This window comes from Dasypus novemcinctus, chromosome 1, assembly GCF_030445035.2.
Source record: "Dasypus novemcinctus isolate mDasNov1 chromosome 1, mDasNov1.1.hap2, whole genome shotgun sequence".
NCBI classification, from domain to species: domain Eukaryota; kingdom Metazoa; phylum Chordata; class Mammalia; order Cingulata; family Dasypodidae; genus Dasypus; species Dasypus novemcinctus.
This window is the reverse complement of record NC_080673.1, coordinates 115,215,563-115,236,449: the sequence shown is the minus strand read 5'-3', so window position 1 is coordinate 115,236,449 and position 20,887 is coordinate 115,215,563. Positions and strand designations below refer to the sequence as shown.

At 39.3% G+C, this 20,887-nt stretch overlaps 1 protein-coding gene across 1 annotated transcript in view; it reads left to right on the top strand.

Annotated features, from left to right (window-relative positions):
* Window positions 1-10,341, top strand: part of HERC5 (HECT and RLD domain containing E3 ubiquitin protein ligase 5) — a 74,653-nt gene extending 64,312 nt beyond the window's left edge. The window contains exons 19-23 of the mRNA XM_058295639.2: window positions 400-466; window positions 1,350-1,420; window positions 8,645-8,828; window positions 8,905-9,007; window positions 10,069-10,341. Of these exons, the coding sequence (XP_058151622.1) occupies window positions 400-466; window positions 1,350-1,420; window positions 8,645-8,828; window positions 8,905-9,007; window positions 10,069-10,274 (631 nt within the window). The 3' untranslated portion in view covers window positions 10,275-10,341. The remainder of the gene's footprint in view (window positions 1-399; window positions 467-1,349; window positions 1,421-8,644; window positions 8,829-8,904; window positions 9,008-10,068) is intronic.
* The last annotated feature ends 10,546 nt before the right edge of the window (window positions 10,342-20,887 follow it).

Here is a 20,887-nt window from a genome sequence, read left to right as displayed (position 1 = left end):
TGCCTCATATTTAATAGGAAACATTTAATTTGTTCTGTAAGTAAAGATCAAAAGCTTAGATAAAGGTAAGACCAGTTTGAATGAGTTTCAATATCAGTAAAAATGTTATCGGTCCTTTTCTAAATAGAACCTGATATCACTGAGTAAAGGAAGATAGGGTCAAGGGAAGAGAGCTGGGAATCAGGAGGGGAGCCTGCAGAATTAAAATAAACGTCCTAACCCTCACACTTTTAGCTGCAGCCTGGCCCTGTTTAGACTATCAGTGCACAGAGAAATAGGTGCTGTTTTCTTTGTCTGACCTCCTACCATCGGTAATAGCCATGCGCTTGACATTTACTTTAGATGGTGCATCTAGTGATCATGATTATTGCCTTTTTAAAAACAAAATTATTTGTTTAGGAGTTTGCAGGCACTTCTGGATGATGATGATGATGACTTTGGAGAAGTATTTTATATCCACTTTAATGTGAGTAACAAAAGAAACCTGTTATCAGATAAGCTTTAATCTGCTTTACCTTTGGACCTTTTCCACACTTACTTAAACATGTCACCCTTTACTTTTTAAAAAATCTCCTGAATTGAGCTAGTAAAGGTTTTGTTCCTTATTTTTTATGAGCTGCATGTATCAGTAGATCTTACTATATGGCAAACAATCCCAAAACTTAGTGGCTTAAAACAACAAACACAATTCTCTAGACTGGGCCACCTTGGCTGGCCTGGATGGTTTCCAGCGGCCACACAGGCCTGACAGTTGGCAGGCTGCTTGGTTTATTGGGCCTCAAGTGGAAACAGCTCATCTCTGCTACAAGTGGTCTCTTTTCCTCCGGTAGGAGGATAAGATGATGTTCTCAGGGTTACAAAGGCTGGCAAGGATGGCAAGTCCCAGTACACAAGCTTCTTTTCAAGCTTCTGCTGGTACCAGATACCTTTGGCCAAAGCAATTCACATAGCCATACCCACATTTAAGAGATGGAGAAATAGACTCTCTCTTTTTAGGAAAGTCACATTACAAAGGGGCGTGAAAGCCAAGATAAAAGGAATTTGGGGACATTTTTGCAATCCGCTACACTGGGTCTATATTGTATAAAGCAAATACTGAAATATGACAGTTTACCAATTAATTTGGTCATTGTTAGGAGTTAATATAGATAATTCATGTTTTGAAAAAAATTCTTTTTCATTCTGTACGATAGGGTAGTAATTTTTTGGTAGCTTTCTTACAAAGTTTTATGATAAAAATGTACATTACTAAAAGTTCCTAAAGTGGTGAGTTCCAAAGTGTTTTTATTAAAGATAGATCTTTTTCCAAATTATTTTGGAGATATTATCTGAGTTCATTTGTATTGTAGGTACATTGGGACAAAAATGATGTCAACTTAATTCCAAATGGAAGTTGCATAATTGTCAACCAGAGTAACAAGTAAGTACAAGAAATGAAATATTTGTTTTGTATATGCAAAATATTTATTTAATTGTCCTCTAAAAATTCCTTTTAGTTTTTATAATTATCCATTCCCATTAATAATTTTTCATTAAGGTAGAGAAGCTGGTATATGTTGTGTGTATATATGTTCGTATGTGGGTATCTCGTGGAATTTATGTTCTGGTAGGGAAAGGAAATGACTTTCCCAGAGAGTCTTTCCCTTATCCTCCTATTTAAAAATTATACTACCAATCTCTGTCCCTCTTTCTTCCTGAACCTTCTCTTTAAGTTTCTTCGGTTGCTCAAGCAAATACAATGAAATGGTCAGGTTTAACAATGGGAACTTATTCCCTCATGGTTTTGAGGCTAAAAAAAAATTGTCCAAATCAAGGTGTCATTACAGGGGTGCTTTCTTCCCGAAGACTGCTGTTCTGGAGCTGGCTGCCAGTGATCCTTGGTCCTGGCTCCTCTGTCACATGACAATATATATGGCAGCCTCTCCCATTCTCTTCTGGGTTCTGTTGATTTCAGCTTCTTGCTTCAGGGGCTTTCTCTCTCTGTGTTTGAATTTCACTCTACTTACAAAGGATTCCAATAATAGGATAAAGACCCTTCGTGATTGAAATTGGCCACATCTTAATTGAAGTAACTTCATCAAAAGGTCCTACTTAAAATGAGTTCACACCCGCAGGAATAGATTAAATTTAAAAACATGTTTTGCTGGGGTATATGCAGCTTCAAATCACAATACTTTATCCTCTGGACCCCTATATGCAAAATATGTTAATTACATCACAATATCCCAAAAGGCCTAAGTCATTTCAGAAACAATGCTTAGTACAAAGTCTCATAGAGATCACTTATGCATGTTGTCTATCCTAGGGCACAATTCCTCTCTTACTGTGGACCTATGACACCTAGAGAACAAGTTTTCTGCTTGTAATATTTAGTGGAGGGACAGATGTAGAATAAACATTTCCATTCCCATTGGGGGGAGGTTGGAAGGAAAAGGGGGTCACAGTTTTCTCAAAATTCTAAAACCAGTCGGGAATTACTCCATTAGATTTCAAGATCTGAGAATTCTCTAGTGGAGTGATGTTTTGCTGTCTGGGCCTGATGAAGCAGCGGTTCCACCCCTTCCAAGTGCTTATGCAGCAGCCATGCTCTCCGCAAACACTTGGGTATCACCCTCTCAGGACATTGGAGTGGTGGCCAGATTCTCTGAAGCCCCAGGACACAGCCTCCAACCACTAAGAACACCGAGGTTGTAGCACTCTTTCTTAACAATGGGGCAGAAGGCCTGTTCTCTCTAAGCACTGGGGCACGCGTACCCTCTCCACACACATGGGTGGGTCCATTTTGTTGGCCTGAGGAGATGTATTCAGTCCAGACCTCAGCTTCCATAGTCCTGCCCTTGAAGTGATTTTTTTCCCTATAATCTGTCCCTTTTCTGTCTCTTTTAGTCCAGGTTGGTAGTGGTTCTGTTCATACAGATCTCACAAACATGTCAGTTTTGCATGTAGTACACAGAGGTCCAAATCATCAGACAAAAGAACTTTCCACAAATCCTTCCGGGATAACTGTATTTCCAATCCTGATTTCCACAGAAAATTGCTGACTGGTTCCTTGTTCAGTTAAACCATCACATCGAGCACTATTCTCTGAGGACTCACTTTCCAGAAACTCAAAATTTTCCAAGCCATCAGTGTCTGGTTTCTTTGTGCCCAAGAATTCAGTTCTCAGCTTATCCCTGTATTCTCTCGATTTTCTATAAACTGTGAGGAGGAACCAGGCTGCATTTTCCTTGCTTAGCTTAGAAATCTCCTCAGCTAAATATCCAAGTTCATCATTCTCAAGTTCTGCCTTCCATCCAACATCAAAACTCAATTTTGCCAAATTCTCAGCCACTTTTTTTAGCTCTTTTTTAATTGTATTTTTTTGAAGATACATAGATCACAAAAAAATGTTAAATTAAAAAATAAGAGGGAAGCAGACTTGGCCCAATGGATAGGGCATCCACCTACCACATGGGAGGTCCGCGGTTCAAACCCCAGGCCTCCTTGACCCTTGTGGAGCTGGCCCATGCACCCTGTAAGGAGAGCTGCCCAGTGTGAAAGAAAGTGCAGCCTGCCCAGGAATGACACCACACACACAGAGAGCTGACACAAGATGACTCAACAAAAAGAAACACAGATTCCCGGTGCCGCTGATAAGGATAGAGGTGGTCACAGAAGAACACAGTGAATGGACACAGAGAGCAGACAATGGGGGGAGAGAGAAATAAATAAATCTTTAAAATAAATAAATAAATAAGAGGTTCCCACATACCCCACACCCCACCCCACCCCCACTCCTCCCACATCAACAACCTCCTTCATCATTGTGGCACATCCATCGCATTTGGTGAATACATCTTGGAGCACTGCTGCACCACATAGATTATAGTTCACATTGTAGTTTACACTCTCCCCCAGTACATTCAGTGGGTTGTGGCAGGATATATAATGTCCAGCATCCATCCTTGCAATATCATTTAGGACAACTCCAAGTCCCAAAAATGCCCCCACATCACATCTCTTCTTCCCTTTTCCTGCCCTCAGCAACTACCATGCCCAGTGTCCCCACATCAATGCTACATTTCTTCCATTACTAGTCACAATAGTTCTATGGTAGTATACTAGTAAGTCCACTCTAATCCATATTTTATTCCTCCATCCTGTGGACCCTGGGATGGTGATGTCCACTCCACTTCTATATTGAGAGAGGGCTTAGATCCCACATGGTTGATGGATATGATTCTCCTGCTTGCAATTGTAGGCACTCTTGATTCCCTGGTGTGGTGGTTGACCATCTTCACCTCCCTGTTAGCTGACCTGGGTAAGTCCAACAAACTGAAGAGTAGGAGATGCAACTCTACTGAGGCTCAGGGCCCAGATGGCACATAGCCAGTCCAGAGATTCAAGTCTCCTGGGTATACACCAACCCCTGCGCCATCCCCAGAATCAGTAAAAGTAACAGAAGAGGCATGTGTAGAAAGGTCATGTCTGAGTCCAACTCCATCACACTCAGGAACACAAATTCCAAAGTGGCCCACTGACAAGGCACTGAACTCCAGAGCCACCTGCCATGTCCATAGAACCTGTGTGTCTCGGTAGCCCTCAGGAGCACCAGGGATCACCTTTCCTCCAGTTTCCGATACACATTAATCATTTCCATCTACGGCCTCATTGGAATTACCTTTAGTATCTATATTTCTTTCTACCAACACTCTCTTCAAGCAATCTAGGCCTTTTCAATCAAGCACCTCACAATTCTTCCAGCCTCTACCCATTACCTATTTCAAAAACCATTTCCACATTCTGGTATTTACATTAGCAGCACCCCATGCTTCTAGTACCAAAATCTTTTTTAATTTCCTAGCTTGCTCAAGCACATACAATGAAATGGGTCAGGATAAACAATGGAAATTTGTTTGCTCACAGTTTTGAGGCTAAAAGAAAATCAAGGTGTCATCATGATGATGCTGTCTTCCCAAAGACTGGTGTTCTGGGGCTGGCTGCCGGTTCCTCTGTCACATGGCAGTGCACGTGGTGGCCCTGCTGCCTCTCCATTCTCATCCATGTTCCACTGATTTCAGAGTCATGGATTTCAATGTCAGCTTCCATGGCTTTTGCTATCTGAATTTCACTCCACTTATAAAATAGGATTAAAACCTATCCTAATTGAAGTGGGCCATACCTTTTTAACTGAAATAACTTTATTAAAGTGTCCCACTTACAATGGGTTCACAGCCATAGGAATAGATTAATACTAAGAACATGTTTTTCTGGGGTATGTACAGCTTCAAACCACCACTCTCCTGTACTTCTTTTCATATGACATATTAGCACCATTTATTTTGTATCTATTATGTTATTGGTGGGTGTAATGTGCTTCCAGTTGGGGCTATTATGAAAAACACTTCTGTGAACATTCCTTTACATGGGCATCCTTTTTGTTACCTATTACACACATTTCTGTTGGTATGTAGCTCAGAGTAGCATTGCTGAGTATTTGTTGTTGTCCCATGATGGGCAGGACCAGTCCTCTACCTAAAATGAGTTTTGATGCTTATACATATACCAGAGGGTATCAAGAGATTTATTACTCAAATAAGGAGGCTTTCTGGGGCAAGCAGGGGAGGCCCTCAAGCTGGTCTATTTGCTTGAGCAAAGAAGGAACAAGTAAGTGGCTTTAGTTTTTATTGTGGTTAGGGACCAGGGTGAGGTTTCCCATGCAGACCAGAGCTTGCATGGCTCTGATGACTAATGTGGCTACGCATCTTTTCATATGTCTCTTGGCCATTTGGATATTCCCTTTCAAGAAGTACTTTTTCATTTTTCATCTATTTTTCTACTGGGCTGTTCTTTTCCTTATTGATTTATAGGAGTTCTATATACAAATCCTTTGTTGGATATATGTACTATAAATAACTTCCACTATTCTGTGGTCTGTTTTTTCATTCTTTTAATGTGTCTTTTGAAGATTTATTTATTTCTCTCCCCCCACCTCCCACAGTTGTCTGCTCTCTGTGTCCATTCGCTGTGTGTTCTTCTGTGTCCGCTTGTATTCTTGTCAGCAGCACCAGGAATCTGTGGTCATTCTTTTAATGTGTCTTTTGATTAACCAAAATTTTATATTTTAATATAGTATACTTAATCAATATTTTCCTTATTGGTTAGCATTTTTTGTGTACTGTTTAAAAAAAATTGTCTCCTATTGCAAGGTCATGAGTATATTTGCCTGTAATTTCTTCTATAAGCTTCTTGTTTGACTTCTCACGTTTAGATATAAAACCTACCTGTAATTGATTTTTTTTAGATTTACTTTTATTTATTTCTCTCCCCTTCCCCTGCCCCCAGTTGTCTGCTCTGTGTGTCCATTTGCTGTATGTTCTTCTGTGACTGCTTCTATCCTTATCAATGGCACCAGAAATCTGTGTTTCTTTTTGTTGCATCATCTTGCTGTGCAGCTCTCCATGTGTGCAGTGCCATTCTTGGGCAGGCTGCACTTTCTTTCCCACTGGGTGGCTCTCCTTATGGGGCTCACTCATTGCGCGTGGGGCTCCCCTACACGGGGGACACCCCTAGGTGGCAGGGCACTCCTTGCGCGCATCAGCACTGCACATGGGCCAGCTCCATATGAGTCAAGGAGGCCCTGGGTTTGAACCATGGACCTCCCATGTGGTAGGCAGACGCCCTATTCATTGGGCCAAGTCCGTTTCCCTGTAATTGATTTTTAAGCATGATACAAAGGGTTTCTCATATGAATATCCAGTTGATCCAGCACCATTTATTAAAAAGATCATCCTTTTCTGCTATTCTGCATATCATTTTTCTCTTTTAATAAAATGACCAGATACATGTTTCTACTTCTCTTTTCTTTTCCATTAGGTTATTTGTCTATTCTTATGCCAGTACCACACTGTATTAATACTGATAGTTTTGAAACCTGGTTGTTTAAATTTTCCAAGTTTGTTCTTTGATATTGTCTTAGTTGTTATTGCTTCTTTACATTTCCATTTAATTTTTAATCAATAATACTTTTATTTGGTAAGTTATGAATTAATAAAACAATCATGTATACCACACAGGATTCCCATACATCACCCCACCACCAATACCTTGCATTATTGTGATACATTTGTTATAAGAACTTCATCATTTTACTTTTATGTATAGTCTGTAGCTTATATTTGGAGTATTTTTCCCACAAATCATCCATATATTAGTATTGTATATTTATTATAGTCCATGAGAAAACATTCTCATATTTGTATTAACCACAGTACATCATTCACCTCAGGGTTCACTGTGTTATACGGCCCCTGCCTTGTTCAATCCAGCTAAAATGTACACTCATTTGCTCTCAGTTTCATCACAGCATTGTACTGTCAGCAGTTCAGTCCATTTCAGAACATTTTCATTAGTCCAAAAGGAAAAAAATCCCATACCCCCTTAAACATAGTACCTTCTTTGCCATTACTGTAAAAACATTACAATATCTCTATTAATTATGGCCTATACATTCCATTAATCTCCCTTTAATAAAAGAGAAAAGAAAACAAAAACAGGAGAAAGATAGAATAAATACACTGAAATCACACAACAGCAGATTTGATCAGGCAGAGGAACTAAGTAGTGATGTCGAAGTAGGATATCTGAAATCACACAGTAGAATAGATAGACAAAAAATTGAAAGAATTCAGCAGGGACTCAGGGAATTGAATGATAACAAGAAGTGCACAAACATACGCATTATGGGTGTCCCAGAGAGAGAAAGTAAGGGTAAAGGGCCAGAAGGAGTGTTTGAGGAAATAATGGCTGAAAATTTCCTAACTCTTATGAAGGGCATGATATGCAGGTCCAGGAAGCACAGCGTACACCAAACAGAATAAATCCTAGCAGACCTACTTCAAGACATGTATGATTACAATTTCTTCAGCTTGTTCACCCAGTGCCTTCTGAATAACCTTTATCTCTTCCCTTATTTCTCTGAATTGATTTAGAATATTTGTTTGGGCATCTTTGATTGTTGCTCCACATTCTCCATCTTCTTCTCTTTTTTGGTTTGTTCATTTGACTGGGCCATCTCTTCCTGTTTCTTAGTATGGCTTATAATCTTTTGCTGATGTTTAGGCATCTGTTTATGGGTTTATTCTGTTGGTGAGTATCTCTCACTTGCTGAGGGTTTTGTTTGGTTTGTATTAAGGGTCTTCTTTGACACTTGGTTTCTCTAAATTCTTAGAATTACCCATATTTAAAGATGGTGGAGTGGGGAACAGCAAGGGTCACTCCTCCTCCAGAATCTGTGGGAAGACATGCAGGCTTGTGGGACACAGGGGAAGCAGTGGGGTACAGGGGCGATCAGAGAAGGTGGCTGGAGGCGGGGGGCACTTGGACACCAACAGTGAGGCAGACAGCAGGACAATCAGGCTGGTGTGGGAATGACCTACCTTCACTATGTCTCAGTTTCTTCTTCATTAAAATATGCATAATGTAGAAATCTGCCTCAGGGAGTCACTATGAAAATTAAATTAGAAAATTAAATATGAGAAGTAACTATAACATGGTAAGCACTCAGTAACTGTTCTAACTTTCCTTGTATTTTTATCCTCCCCATCTCCCCCAGTTTTGTTCAGGATATTACAATAAGCTGAGATAATTACTTGTTTTATTATAGGAGGGACTATGTTTCTATGTGTGTTGATTACATCTTCAACATCTCTGTAAAGACAGTTTATGAAGAATTTCAGAGAGGATTTTACAAAGTGTGCAACAAGGACATTATTGAATTGTTCCATCCTGAAGAACTAAAGGAAGTTATTATTGGGAATACAGACTATGACTGGGAAGCATTTGAAAAGGTATATCATAAAGTCCTAATTGCTTAGATTTAATTTTATTTCCTATTTCCTGAATATATTTTGCCTTTTTCTCTAGAATGCAGTTTATGAAGAGGGATACAATAGTTCGCATCCCACCATAATCATGTTTTGGGAGGCCTTCCACAAGTTGACTCTGGAGAAGAAGAAAAAATTCCTCTGTAAGTATTACATTAAAGAGTAGATCTGTAATCATGTCTTTTTTTAATGGTATAAAATCTCATTTGTGATCAGCACCATTTGCAACAGGTGATAATGTCAGAGCCAATCCTAGTCCAATCAAATGTTCTCTATGCCCGGTTGTCCCTAATATTAAAAAATGTTAATATAGATGATTTTCCCCTGTGATTTCATCTCTGCCTCTTGCTTTTCTTCATCCAAGCTAAATATCAAATTTTATTTGTAGAATTCCTGTCATTCAATTATCCAGGCTTTGTGGGATCAGCCAAGCTAAAAAGTGTCATCGTCTTTAAGTCAGTCTTACCTCACATTCTCAATCTTGATCTGCTTTGTGTTTATCCAGTAGTTTTCATGGGATAGTTTAATAACTTTCTCTCATTTTCTTACTGCATTTCCTTATTCTTTTTGAGAACTATGTATCTTCTTATTCTTGCTTTTATGAATAGCACTCATGTTGGAAGATATTCAGACTCCACCAGAAGCCCAACCCACCTTCCAAGCTTACCTCTAATAAGATATCTTTGTTCCAGCCCATCAGTTTCATTGTCTTATATGCCTGAGTTCACCTTGCATCTTTCCACCTCCAGACTTTCTCTGAAGTTCCTTCCCTTGCCTTGAACTTTTATCTACCTCCTTTTTGCCTCTATACCTTTCCCCTCCTTAAAAGTCTAGCTTAATTCTGAATTCTAATAAGTCTCCCCCATTATTCCAGGCTGGCTCTCTTTCCTCTGAATCACAGCATTTACACTCAACATTAACACTTAACCCCATGGACCTTTTTTGTTTTGTCTGCCTTATAGCTTTTTAATTTTCTCTTGTTTTTTTTTTTTTTCTGCACAAGAACGTAATATTCCAAAGCAGACGATAACCTGCTTAAGGAAGGTGACCATTTGCTGAATTTTGTCCTAATATAATCCTCAGATTATTATCTAATGTTGAACTTTTCACCTCAATGTATATTTCTGAATAAACAGATTTTCCTTCTATAAAAGGAGTCGGCCTTTGAAGTGGAACAGATTACACAGTTTTATTTTCTTCTTAGTGTTTCTGACAGGAACTAACAGAGTGTCCACAAAAGGTTTACAGAATATGAAAATATCCTTTTGCTGTCCTGGAAATTTGAGTGAAAAAGATCCCATAAGAGTACAGACATGTTTCAGCCTCCTCTTCCTCCCTAAATATTCTTCAATGGAAAGAGTAGAAGATGCTCTTCAAGAAGCCATCAACCATAGCAGAGGATTTAACTGACTTTTAACATGTTCTTTACCTCTTTTTGGAAATATTTTCTAAAATAAAATTAAGAATTTGAAAATTAGCATAAAAGTCTCGCCGAGTGTGTTCACCTGTTCTTTTAGAGTTGCTGTCACTGCATGTGAGACGTATTTGCTATGATATAGATTAGGCTGTTGTAACAAGGGGACCTCAAACCATAGTGCTTTTTCTTTTCCTTTTTTTGTTTTTTTGAGGTACCAAGTTGGGGATTGAACCTCGTGTGTAGGAAGCTGATGCTCAACTGCTTGAGCATGTGCTCCCCAAACCACAGAGCTTTAAACGAGACAAGTTTGTTTCTCTCTCAGAAAAGTCTGAGTAGTTTGTCCAGGGCTGAAATGGTGCTCGACATTATCAGAAACTCCTGCTGTTCTGACTGCGTCCTCAGTGCATGGTTTCCATCTACTGGTCCAAGATGGTTGCTCCAGCTTCTACCACTGTGTCAACTTCCTAAACTGGAAAGAGGACTAGAGGGAAGGGCAGAGCTGACCCCTTCTTTTTAAGGGTTTGCCTAGAAGTTACACATCACTCTGCTCACATTCTGTTGGCCACACCGAGCTTCAGGAGAGGCTGTGAATTGCTCTCTTTCCTTATGTGGTCCAGCTAAAACTTCTCTAATAAAGCAGGAAAAGGGGAAACTGAAATTAGGGTAAAACTAGCAGCCTCTGACATTTAATAGCATGATTTAGCTTAATAGTACTTTTTAAAAGACTATACTTCTATCTGTATACTATCTAATCTCCCTTCTTCTTTAGTTAAAAAAAAAAAACCCTAAAGGTTAGAAGTGGAAATGTGCCAAGTTTTTAAAAAAATTCATTTCCCAACCTCCCTTGTAGTGGCACTGGGTGGCAATGGAATGTGAAAGTCATTGGAAGAAGCATCTGAGGAAGCTCTTTAGAGGGGGCTCTTCAACTGGCAGCAACCTTTTTGCTCTTCTTTATTCTTCCTTCTTGGGACACAGCCGTAACAGCCAAGGCTCCTGACCACCAGGGAAAAGTCAAAAGAGAGCAGAAACCTTGCCCCTAAAATCCTAAAGTCACCAAATATCAGAAATTACCTAAGTCTGAACTTCTTGTGAGAAAAATTGATATTTTGTGTTAAACTACTGTGGTAAAGCCTCTGTTACAATCAAGCACATTCCTTACTGACACAAAAATAAATGAATTAAAAGTGGTAGTGTAATGGGTGAGGGCATTATGGAAGAACCACTTTTCCAGAAGGGATGCTGAGAAGGTAAAGGTGGGAAATCATAGGGTAAGAGCAGATGTACATGAGAACAATGGGCCTAAGCAAAAGAGCTTAAAGTCCTGTTACAGTAAAAGATTTTGTGAACAATATAAAGTAGAAGACTCGTTATATAGAGATAGGGAGATAGCAGCCAATACTGTACTATGTGAAAAATAACAATACCTCTTACATATATCTGACTTGTTCTTTTTCCTGCCATCCACTCAATTCAAAGATACTTTGGTATATTTATAAAGCAAATCATTTATGTATTTAGATCAAAATAGCATAATATTCCTAAAGGGTTGTGTTTCAGGTGGAGAAAGAGGACAGTGAAAATTTAGCTCAATCACATTTTTGTCTGAGCTGGATATTTAGAGTAGCTCTCTCAACCTCCATTTTACCCTTCTCCTATTTAACAGTTGGACAGGTAAAACTACATTTCCTAGCTTCCCTATAGCTAGGGCTTTGGATGTGAATTAGGTTCTGCCAATGAGATGCATTTGCAAAAAATTTGTAATGTCACAGGGAGGCAAGCAGCCATCTTTTTGTGGTGGTATTGGCGTCAGTTGAAAGGAGGCATCAGCAGACACAAGTGTTAGCAGAGGTTGGACTGCTTGTTCCACTGTTTACTTACCAACTTTGTTCATGTGGGATGGCAGTGACAGTGGCAGTCCTATCAGTAGCAACTGCATCTCCTGATTTCTAAGGTGGTAAGATATTGAAGCCAAAAGCCTGTGATACCCTCCTGACCCATTTTTACAGCCTTTCCAATGATTTTTTAAGGACTTCTTTCCCTGAATTAAATCTTCCTGTTGAAACACTACACTGAACTCTGAGTGATATGGGTTGCTACAGTAATAAGCCCTAATAAAATAAATAACTATTAAGGAGCAAGTGGGCCTATATCATTTCAGAAACTGCCTGTGATGGTTAAGTTCATATGTCAACTTGGCCAATAACAGTACCCAATTATTTGGTCAAGCAAGCGGGGCCTAATGGTTACTATGAGGACATTTCACAGACTTAAATCATCAGTGAGTTGATTGTATCTATAGTGGATTACATTCACAATGATCTGAGGAGATTGCCTTCAGCAATGAGAGAAGGCTTTACAAACAATTAGAGACTTTAAAAGGAGAAGTCATGATTTCAGCAGTCAGAAGAGAGAATTCCCATCTCTACCTCAGCCAGCCAACTTCTCCTGAGGAACTCATCAAAACCTTCATTGGAGTTCTTGGCTTGCTGCCTGACCTACAGAATTTGAACTCATGTGTCCCCATGGTCACATGAGACAATTTTCTAAAATCTCATAATATTTACAGCTATTTCCTGTCAGTTCTGTTTACCTAGTTAACCCTAATTTATACACTGCCTAAATCTGAATTATATTATTTCAAAAATACTGTACTTGGATGTATAGTTAAAGACATCTCTGAAACCATTTGCATTTCTCTCAACTATAGATTTCATGGAAACAAGTTTGGAGGGTTTCTTCCAAACTCACCCTCAAAAACAAGTCATTTTGGGAAGCAGCTGTGGCTCAATCAGTTGGGCTCCTGTGTACCATATGGGAGGCCCTGGGTTCACGTCCCAGGGCTTCCTTGTGAAGGCAGGCTTGCCTGCACACTGCAGAGCCACCAGCCTGGGTGCCGCAGAGATCAGCCAGTCCGCAAGCACTGCGGAGTGCCACCTGGCCTGCAAAGCACCGCGGAGTAACAACCCAGCAAGGTGACGCAACAAAAGAAAACAAAAGAAAAGGAGACAAGCCAAAAACACAGAAGAGCATGCAGTGAATGGACACAGAGAGCATACAATAATGATGCCACCAGTGGGGGGGGGGGAATAAATAAAAGTAAATACAGACAGAAGAATGCACAGCGAATGGACACAGAGAGCAGACAGCAAGCAAAAAAAGCCGGAAGTTGGGAAAAAAAAACAAAAAACAAGTCACTCTGGATAGATTTCCCTTAATTCCCAATGCAAGTAACTGATGACTCAAAGGCTTATATGTTTTGTGTATAAAAGCTGACAGAAATTCATTATTTGTGTTAATATGTGTGTGTGTGTGTAGATTATGCTTACCTGGTTTTGTCTATCATAGACGTCAGGATCGTGCCATAACAGTCTGGCATGAGCAAACCATTCAACAATACCCATATATCCTAGTACAGGGAGACATGAAGATATTCTTTATCTTGAGACACTTTTTTAAGACAGGTGGATTCGTTGAAATGACTAAATCCATCTCAGGGATGAGACTTGAGAACCATTTGGGATCGTCATTTTGAGTTCTCTATTTAACCAGCATTCTCTACCTGCTTCACCATGAAAGCAGAGGCTTTTTCTGTTTTGTTCAACCCTTTACCCCAACTTCCCAGAATAGGCCCTAACCCCAAAGAGCCATTCATTAAATATAACACATAAAAGAATGTATACTTGAATAGACTTTCAGGAGGAAAATTCAGATGAATTTAGGAGAAATATGCAGGATATTATATAAACACACAAAAGTCAATTGTGTTTCTATGCACCAGCAACAAACAATACAAAAATTAAGAAAAGATTTCCATTTACAATAGTATTTGTTTTATTTATTCTTTTCTTTTCTTTATAATAGTATTTAAAAGAATAAACTAGGAATAAATTGAACTAAGTAGGTCAAAGACTTATACAGTGAAAAGTTGAAAACATTGATGAAAGATGTTTAAAAAGACCTAAATAGGGAAGCAGACTTGGCTCAATGGATAGGGCATCCACCTACCACATGGGAAGCCCACAGTTCAAACCCCGGGCCTCCTTGACCTCTGTGGAGCTGGCCCATGCGCAGTGCTGATGCACGCAAGGAGTGCCCTGCCATGCAGGGGTGTCCCCCACGTAGGGGAGCCCCACACGCAAGGAGTGCGCCCCACAAGGAGAGCCGCTCAGCGTGAAAGAAAGTGCAGCCTGCCCAAGAATGACGCCACACACAGAGAGCTGACACCACAAGATGATGGAACAAAAAGAAACAGATTCCTGGTGCTGCTGATAAAAGATAGAAGCGGTCACAGAAGAACATGCAGCAAATGGACACAGAGCAGACAACTGGGGGGAAGTGGGGGGCAAGAGGAGAGAAATAAATGGGAGAAGAAAAAAAAAAGACCTAAATAAATGGAAAGACATCCTGTGTTCGTGTATTGGAACACTTAATGTAGTTAAGATGTCTATGTGTCCCAAAGCAATCTACAGATTTAATACAAACCTATCGAATTTCCAACATCCCTTTTTACAGAAATGAAAAAACTGATTCTCAGATTTATATGGAATTATAACAGTAACCAGAACAAAGTAACCAGAACAAGTTGAGGACTAAGACTTCTTGATTTTAAAACCTATTTCAGAGCTACAAGAATCTCAACAGAGTGATACTAGCATAAGGATAAACACATAGACCTATGGAATAGAATTGAGAACCCAGATATAAACCTATACATCTATAGCCAATTGATTTATAACAAGAATGCCGAGACAATTCAATAGGGAAAGGAAAAGTTCTTATTCTCATTGTACAACAATTTGTACCGAGGCAACTAGATATCCATGTGGAAAAGAAATGAAGTTGGACCCCTACCTCACATCATATGAAAAAAGTTAACTCGAAATGGGCAAATGACCTAAATGAAAGAGTTGAAACTCAATTCTTAGAAGAAAATATAGGTGTAAATCTTCATTACCTTCGATTTGGCAATGGATGCTTAGATATGACACAAAAACATGAACAACAAAAGAAAAAACTAGATGAATTGCACCTCTCCTATCAAATGCATGGGAAAGCAGTAAAGTTGTGGTTGCCTGGGTCAAAAGGTTGCTGGCTGTAAGCTTAGGTGCAGTGCCCAGGGCCATAAGGAAACTCTTCCCTAAGAAAGGGGGGCATTTGTATCTGGGTAAATGGGGGAATTCCTAAGGCTGCATACATGTGCCCAAGACAAATTGCATGCATGGGGAGAATCAGGGAAACCCTTAGGCTTTGGCCTGGAGCTATGCTCTAACTGATTTTATGGATAAGCCTTAAAAAACCACTCACAGAAGTCAATCTGCAAAGACTGGGAAAGGTGTTTTCTTTTATTTTTGTTGTTAGCTCCTGGCATTCAAGGAAAGCTCTGTCATAATATTAGCTGGATACAGCTTTAAGGAACAGATTTCTCAGAGTCTAAATTCCAGTGATAACATATTTTGAAGTATCAAAATGTCCAGGTTTCAACAAAATATTATAAAGCATACAAAGAAACAGGAAGTGATATCTCAGACAAAGGAGCAGACTAAAGCAATGGAAACAATTAATGAAGGAAAGTGGATGTGGCTCAAGCAATTGGGCTCCCTCTACCATATGGGAGGTCCAGGGTTTGATTCCCATGGCCTCCTGGTGAAGGCAAGCTTGTCTGCGTGGCGAGCTGGCCCACCCAGAGTGCTGGCCTACTTGGCAAATTGGCCTGAGCAGAGTGCTGGCCCAGACGGAGTGCTGGCTCACATGGCAAGCTGGCCTGAGTGGAGATCTGGTGCAGCAAGATGATGCAACAAAAAGAGACACAGAGGAAAGACAATGAGAGACACAGCAGACCAGGGAGCTGAGGTGGTGCAAGAGATTGAGTGCCACTCACCCACTCCAGAAGATCCCAGGATTGGTTCACAGTGTCGCCTAAAGAGAAGACAAGCAGACACAGAAGAACTCAGAGTGAATAGACACAGGGAGTAGACAGTGAGGGGGGTGGGGAATAAACAAATAAACAAACAAAGAAATAAATCTTTAAAAAAAACAGACAAGAAAAAATTAGTGAGTAGGACCAGACCTGGGAAATAACAGAGAATTTTTAAAATGGCCCTAAATATGTTTAAAGAGCTAAAGGAAAACTTGGACAAAGAACTAAAGGAAATCATAAAAATGATAGATGAACACAAAGAGGATATTAATAGTAAGATGGAAATTAAGAAAATTATTCAATCAGAGCTGAAGACCAAAACAACAGAAATTTAAAATTCCCCAGAGGGTTTCAGCAGCAGATTAGAGCTGGCAAAAGAAAGAATTAGTAAGTCATAGGATGAGACAATAGAAATCATCCAGTCTGAGGAGCAGAAAGAAAAAAGAATGGAGAAAAGCTAACAGAGCCTTAGGAACCTGTAAGCAAACCAATATATGCATTGAGGGAGTCTCAGAAGGAGAAGAAAGAAAGACAGTACTAAAGGGAAAATTCAAAGAAATAAAGGCTGAAAACTTTCCAAATTTAGTGAAAGACATGAATATACACATTCAAATGCTCAACACACTCCAAACAGGATAACCCAAGTAAGCTCATGCTCTGGCATATTATATCAATCTGTCAAATGCCAAAGAAAAAGAGAGAATTCTGAAAGCCACGAGAGAGAAGCAATGTGTCATATACCAGGGGGGTCAATAAGATTAAATGCTAGTTTCTTATCAGAAACCTTGGAGACAAGAAGGCAGTGGGATGGCATATTTAAAGTCATGCCAGCAAAAAAATTTGCCAACCAAGAATTCTATATCTGGCAAAATTGTCTTTCAAAAATTAAGGAGAGGTTAAGACATTCCCAGATAAGCAAAGGCTGAGGGAGTTTGTCACCAAGAGACTGGCCCAATAAAATATAATAAAGAGGGGAGCAGATGTGGCTCAAGTGATGAGCACCTGCTTTCCACATATGAGGTCCCAGGTTTGATGCCAGTGCCTCCTAAAAACAAGCAAATTAAAAAACCAACTTTCATTGGGGAGCAGAGAAGCACAGAGATTCAGCACCTGCTTCCCATATATGAGGTCCTGGGTTTAATCCCCACTACCTCCTCAAAAAAAAAAAAGTATAAAGAGAATTCCGCAGGTTGAAAGGAAAGGACAATAGACAATATGTCAAAGCTGCATGAAGAAATAAAGATCTCCAGTGAGGTTACTGATATGGGTAAATATAAATGCCGGTACTGATGTATTTGGGGTTTGTATAGCTGCATTTTTTTAAACCTCCTACGGGATCTAAAAGACGAATGCATGAAATGTAATGATAAATCAGTGGTTTGGGGCTCATAATGGATAAACATGTAATTTCATAGATGTATAGACAAGAACTACATAAAGGTTGGGAAAGAGAAGTCGAGGAAATAGTTGATAACAAAGTTATTCAAAGCAAATGAGATTGTTAAAGATTTAGGATGTTAAGTTTAAGCCCCATGGTAACTACAAAGACGTATCAGAAAATATGCAAGCTCATAGAGACAGAATTTATTTTATTTTATTTTATTCACTTTTAAAAAATATTACATTCAAAAACTATGAGGTCCCATTCAACCCCACCGCCCCCACCCCCCACTCCCCCCACAGCAACACTCTCTCCCATCATCATGACACATCCATTGCATTGGTAAGTACATCTCTGGGCATCGCTGCACCTCATGGTCAATGGTCCACATCATAGCCCATACTCTCCCACGTTCCATCCAGTGGGCCCTGGGGGGATCTACAATGTCCTGTAACTGTCTGTGAAGCACCACTCAGGACAACTTCAAGTCCCCTCTTGACATAGATGTGCAATGGACACAACCAATCCAAGGTCCACAGAGAAAATGTGGCATTGGTGTGGGAAAAGTGGCCATGATGGCTGCTGGGTGCAGGGAATGAGAGGAAGAGATGAGATGTGGAGACAGAAATTAAAGCACTGGTTGTTAGGGCAAGGGACAGGTGGAATAGGGTAGCTGATGCATAATGGCTATAGAATTTCTCTTTGGGGAGATGGGAAATTTTTAATAATGAACGATGGTGAGGGTACTGCACTATTGTAAATGTGACTAATCCCATTGAATAGTATTCTTGGGGTGGCTGGGATGGGAACGTTATGTTGTCTATACGTTCCCACAATTGAAAAAAAAAGCAAGAGGAACCAAAGAGACAATGACAATTAAATTAAATACAAGGTCTTGGATAGGATAAAGGAAGGGAGGAGAAAAAGCACAAAGGGACATTATGTGACATATGAAACAGTGTAATATAGATCATAAGCTTTATATCAATGTTAAATTTCTCTAACTTGATAACTGCACCTAAGATGGTTACGTAAGTGATTATTCTTGTTCTGAGGAAGTGTACATGGCAGTATAAAGTGTTCAATGAGTGTGATATACAGGCAACACTAAGGTGTTCAGATGATGGATTGGTAAATAAATAGACAAACAGATGGCTCGAGAGAGAAAATGACACGACAAATATGGCGAAGTGTTTAATTTTGTGGATCTGGATATCTGGGGGTGGGGTGGAGAGATAGGGATATGTTGGAGTCTCTGTATGGGGTTTGTAATATTTTTGTAATTGTCCCTTAAGTTTGAAAGTATTATAAATTAAAAAGTTTAAAAAATGATCAAAAACTTTTGTGCATAAAGGATATTATCAAGAAAGAGAAAAGATGACCCACTGAATGGGAGAAAATATTTGCAAATTAAATTTCTGAAAAGGTTATAGTATCCAGAATATATGTAAATCTTACAGCTTAATAACAATAAAGACAAACATTAATAAATGGGCAAAAGACTTGAATAGAGATTTCTCCAAAGAAGATATGCAAATAGTCAATAAGCACATGACATGATGCTCCAAATCATTTGTTATTCGGGAAATACAAATCAAAATCACTTCACATTCACTAGGATTGCTATAATTTTTTAAATGTACAATAACAAGTGTTGACAAGGATGTGGAGAAATTGGAACCATCGTACATTGTTGTGTTGTTGTGCGAATGTAAAAATTGTTCAGCCACTATAGAAAAGTTTGGCAGTTCCCCAAAAGTTAAACATTGAAAGACCATATTACTCAGCAATTTCACTTATAAGTATATATTTAAAAAAACTGAAAACAGGTATACACAAATATTTCTAGTAAAACTATTCACAATAGCCAAAAGGTGGAAACAACCCGAATGTCCATCAACTGATGAATGAACAAACGAATTGTACTATATACCTATAATGGATTATTGTTCTTCTATAAAAAGGAATGAAATACTGAAAATGCTACAGTGCAAGGAATCTCAAAATATTATGCTAACTTAAAGAACCTAGGCACAAGATGTCATATATCGTATGGTTCTATTTATATGAAATATCCAGAATAGGTAATTCGCTAGAGATAGGAAGGATATTGGTAGTTACCAAGGGCTGGGCAGGAAAGGCTAAAGGGAGTGACTGCTTAATGGGTACAAGATTTCCTTTTGGGGTGATGAAAATATATTGAAAATAGATAGTGGAAATAATTGCACAATATTGTCAATGTACTAAATGCCATTGAATTATTCACTTTTAAAATGGTTAATTTTATGACTTTTGCCTCAAATTAAAAGAGAAAAAAGAAAATCCCACAAAAAGTTCCACCACTTCCTCTCTGGCTACTCTGTTAAATATTTACTCAGTCACCACAAGTGAGTGCCAGGAAACCTTGAAAAAGTCCTGCATCTCAGGTCAGGATTTCTTAGCTCTTTGCTGTATAGTAATATTTTCACTTGAGAAAAAAGATGGTATGAGTAACTCACCAGGAGAACCGAGGACAGTAATTCTGCCCCAAGTCCAAGTTTTATATAAATAGCACAAGGGGAGAGAAGAAAAGCATAAGACTGCACAAAGTTTTAACATCTTACTTTATGTCCTGGAGTAATTTTGCCTGCTAATTTGTAATAATCTTATTAATATTAACCCCCTTCTCAGCTCAGAAGAAGACCAAAACAAACCAAGGAGAAGGCTGAAACTAGTCTAGTCAAATCTAAAAATATGAAATGATTAAGGATAAACTGACAAAAGTGTGAAAGTCATATACACAAAAACAGCAAAACATTGTTGAAAAGTGTTTTTTTTTAAAAAAAAACCTAAATAAATGAAGAGACATATTATGTTCATGAGTTGGAAGACTCAATTTTATTAAGATGTCAATTTTCCCCAAACTTATTTAGAGATTAAACATGATTGCGGGAAGTGGATTTGGCTCAATGGATAGAGCGTCCACCTACCACATGGGAGGTCCAGGGTTCAAACCCAGGGCCTCCTGACCTGTGTGAGGGGCTGGCCCACGTGCAGTGCTGGTGTGCTCAAGGAGTGCTGTACCACGCAGGGGTGTCCCCACCGTAGGGAAGCCCCACGCACAAGAAGTACGCCCTGTAAGGAATGCTGCCCCATGCAAAAAAAAGTGCAGCCTGCCCAGGAATGGTGCTGCACACAAGGAGAGCTGACACAGCAAGATGACACAACAAAAAGAGACACAGATTTCTGGTGTTGCTGACAAGAATCCAAGTGGACACAGAAGAACACACACAGCAAATGGACACAGAGAGCAAACAATGGGGGTGGGG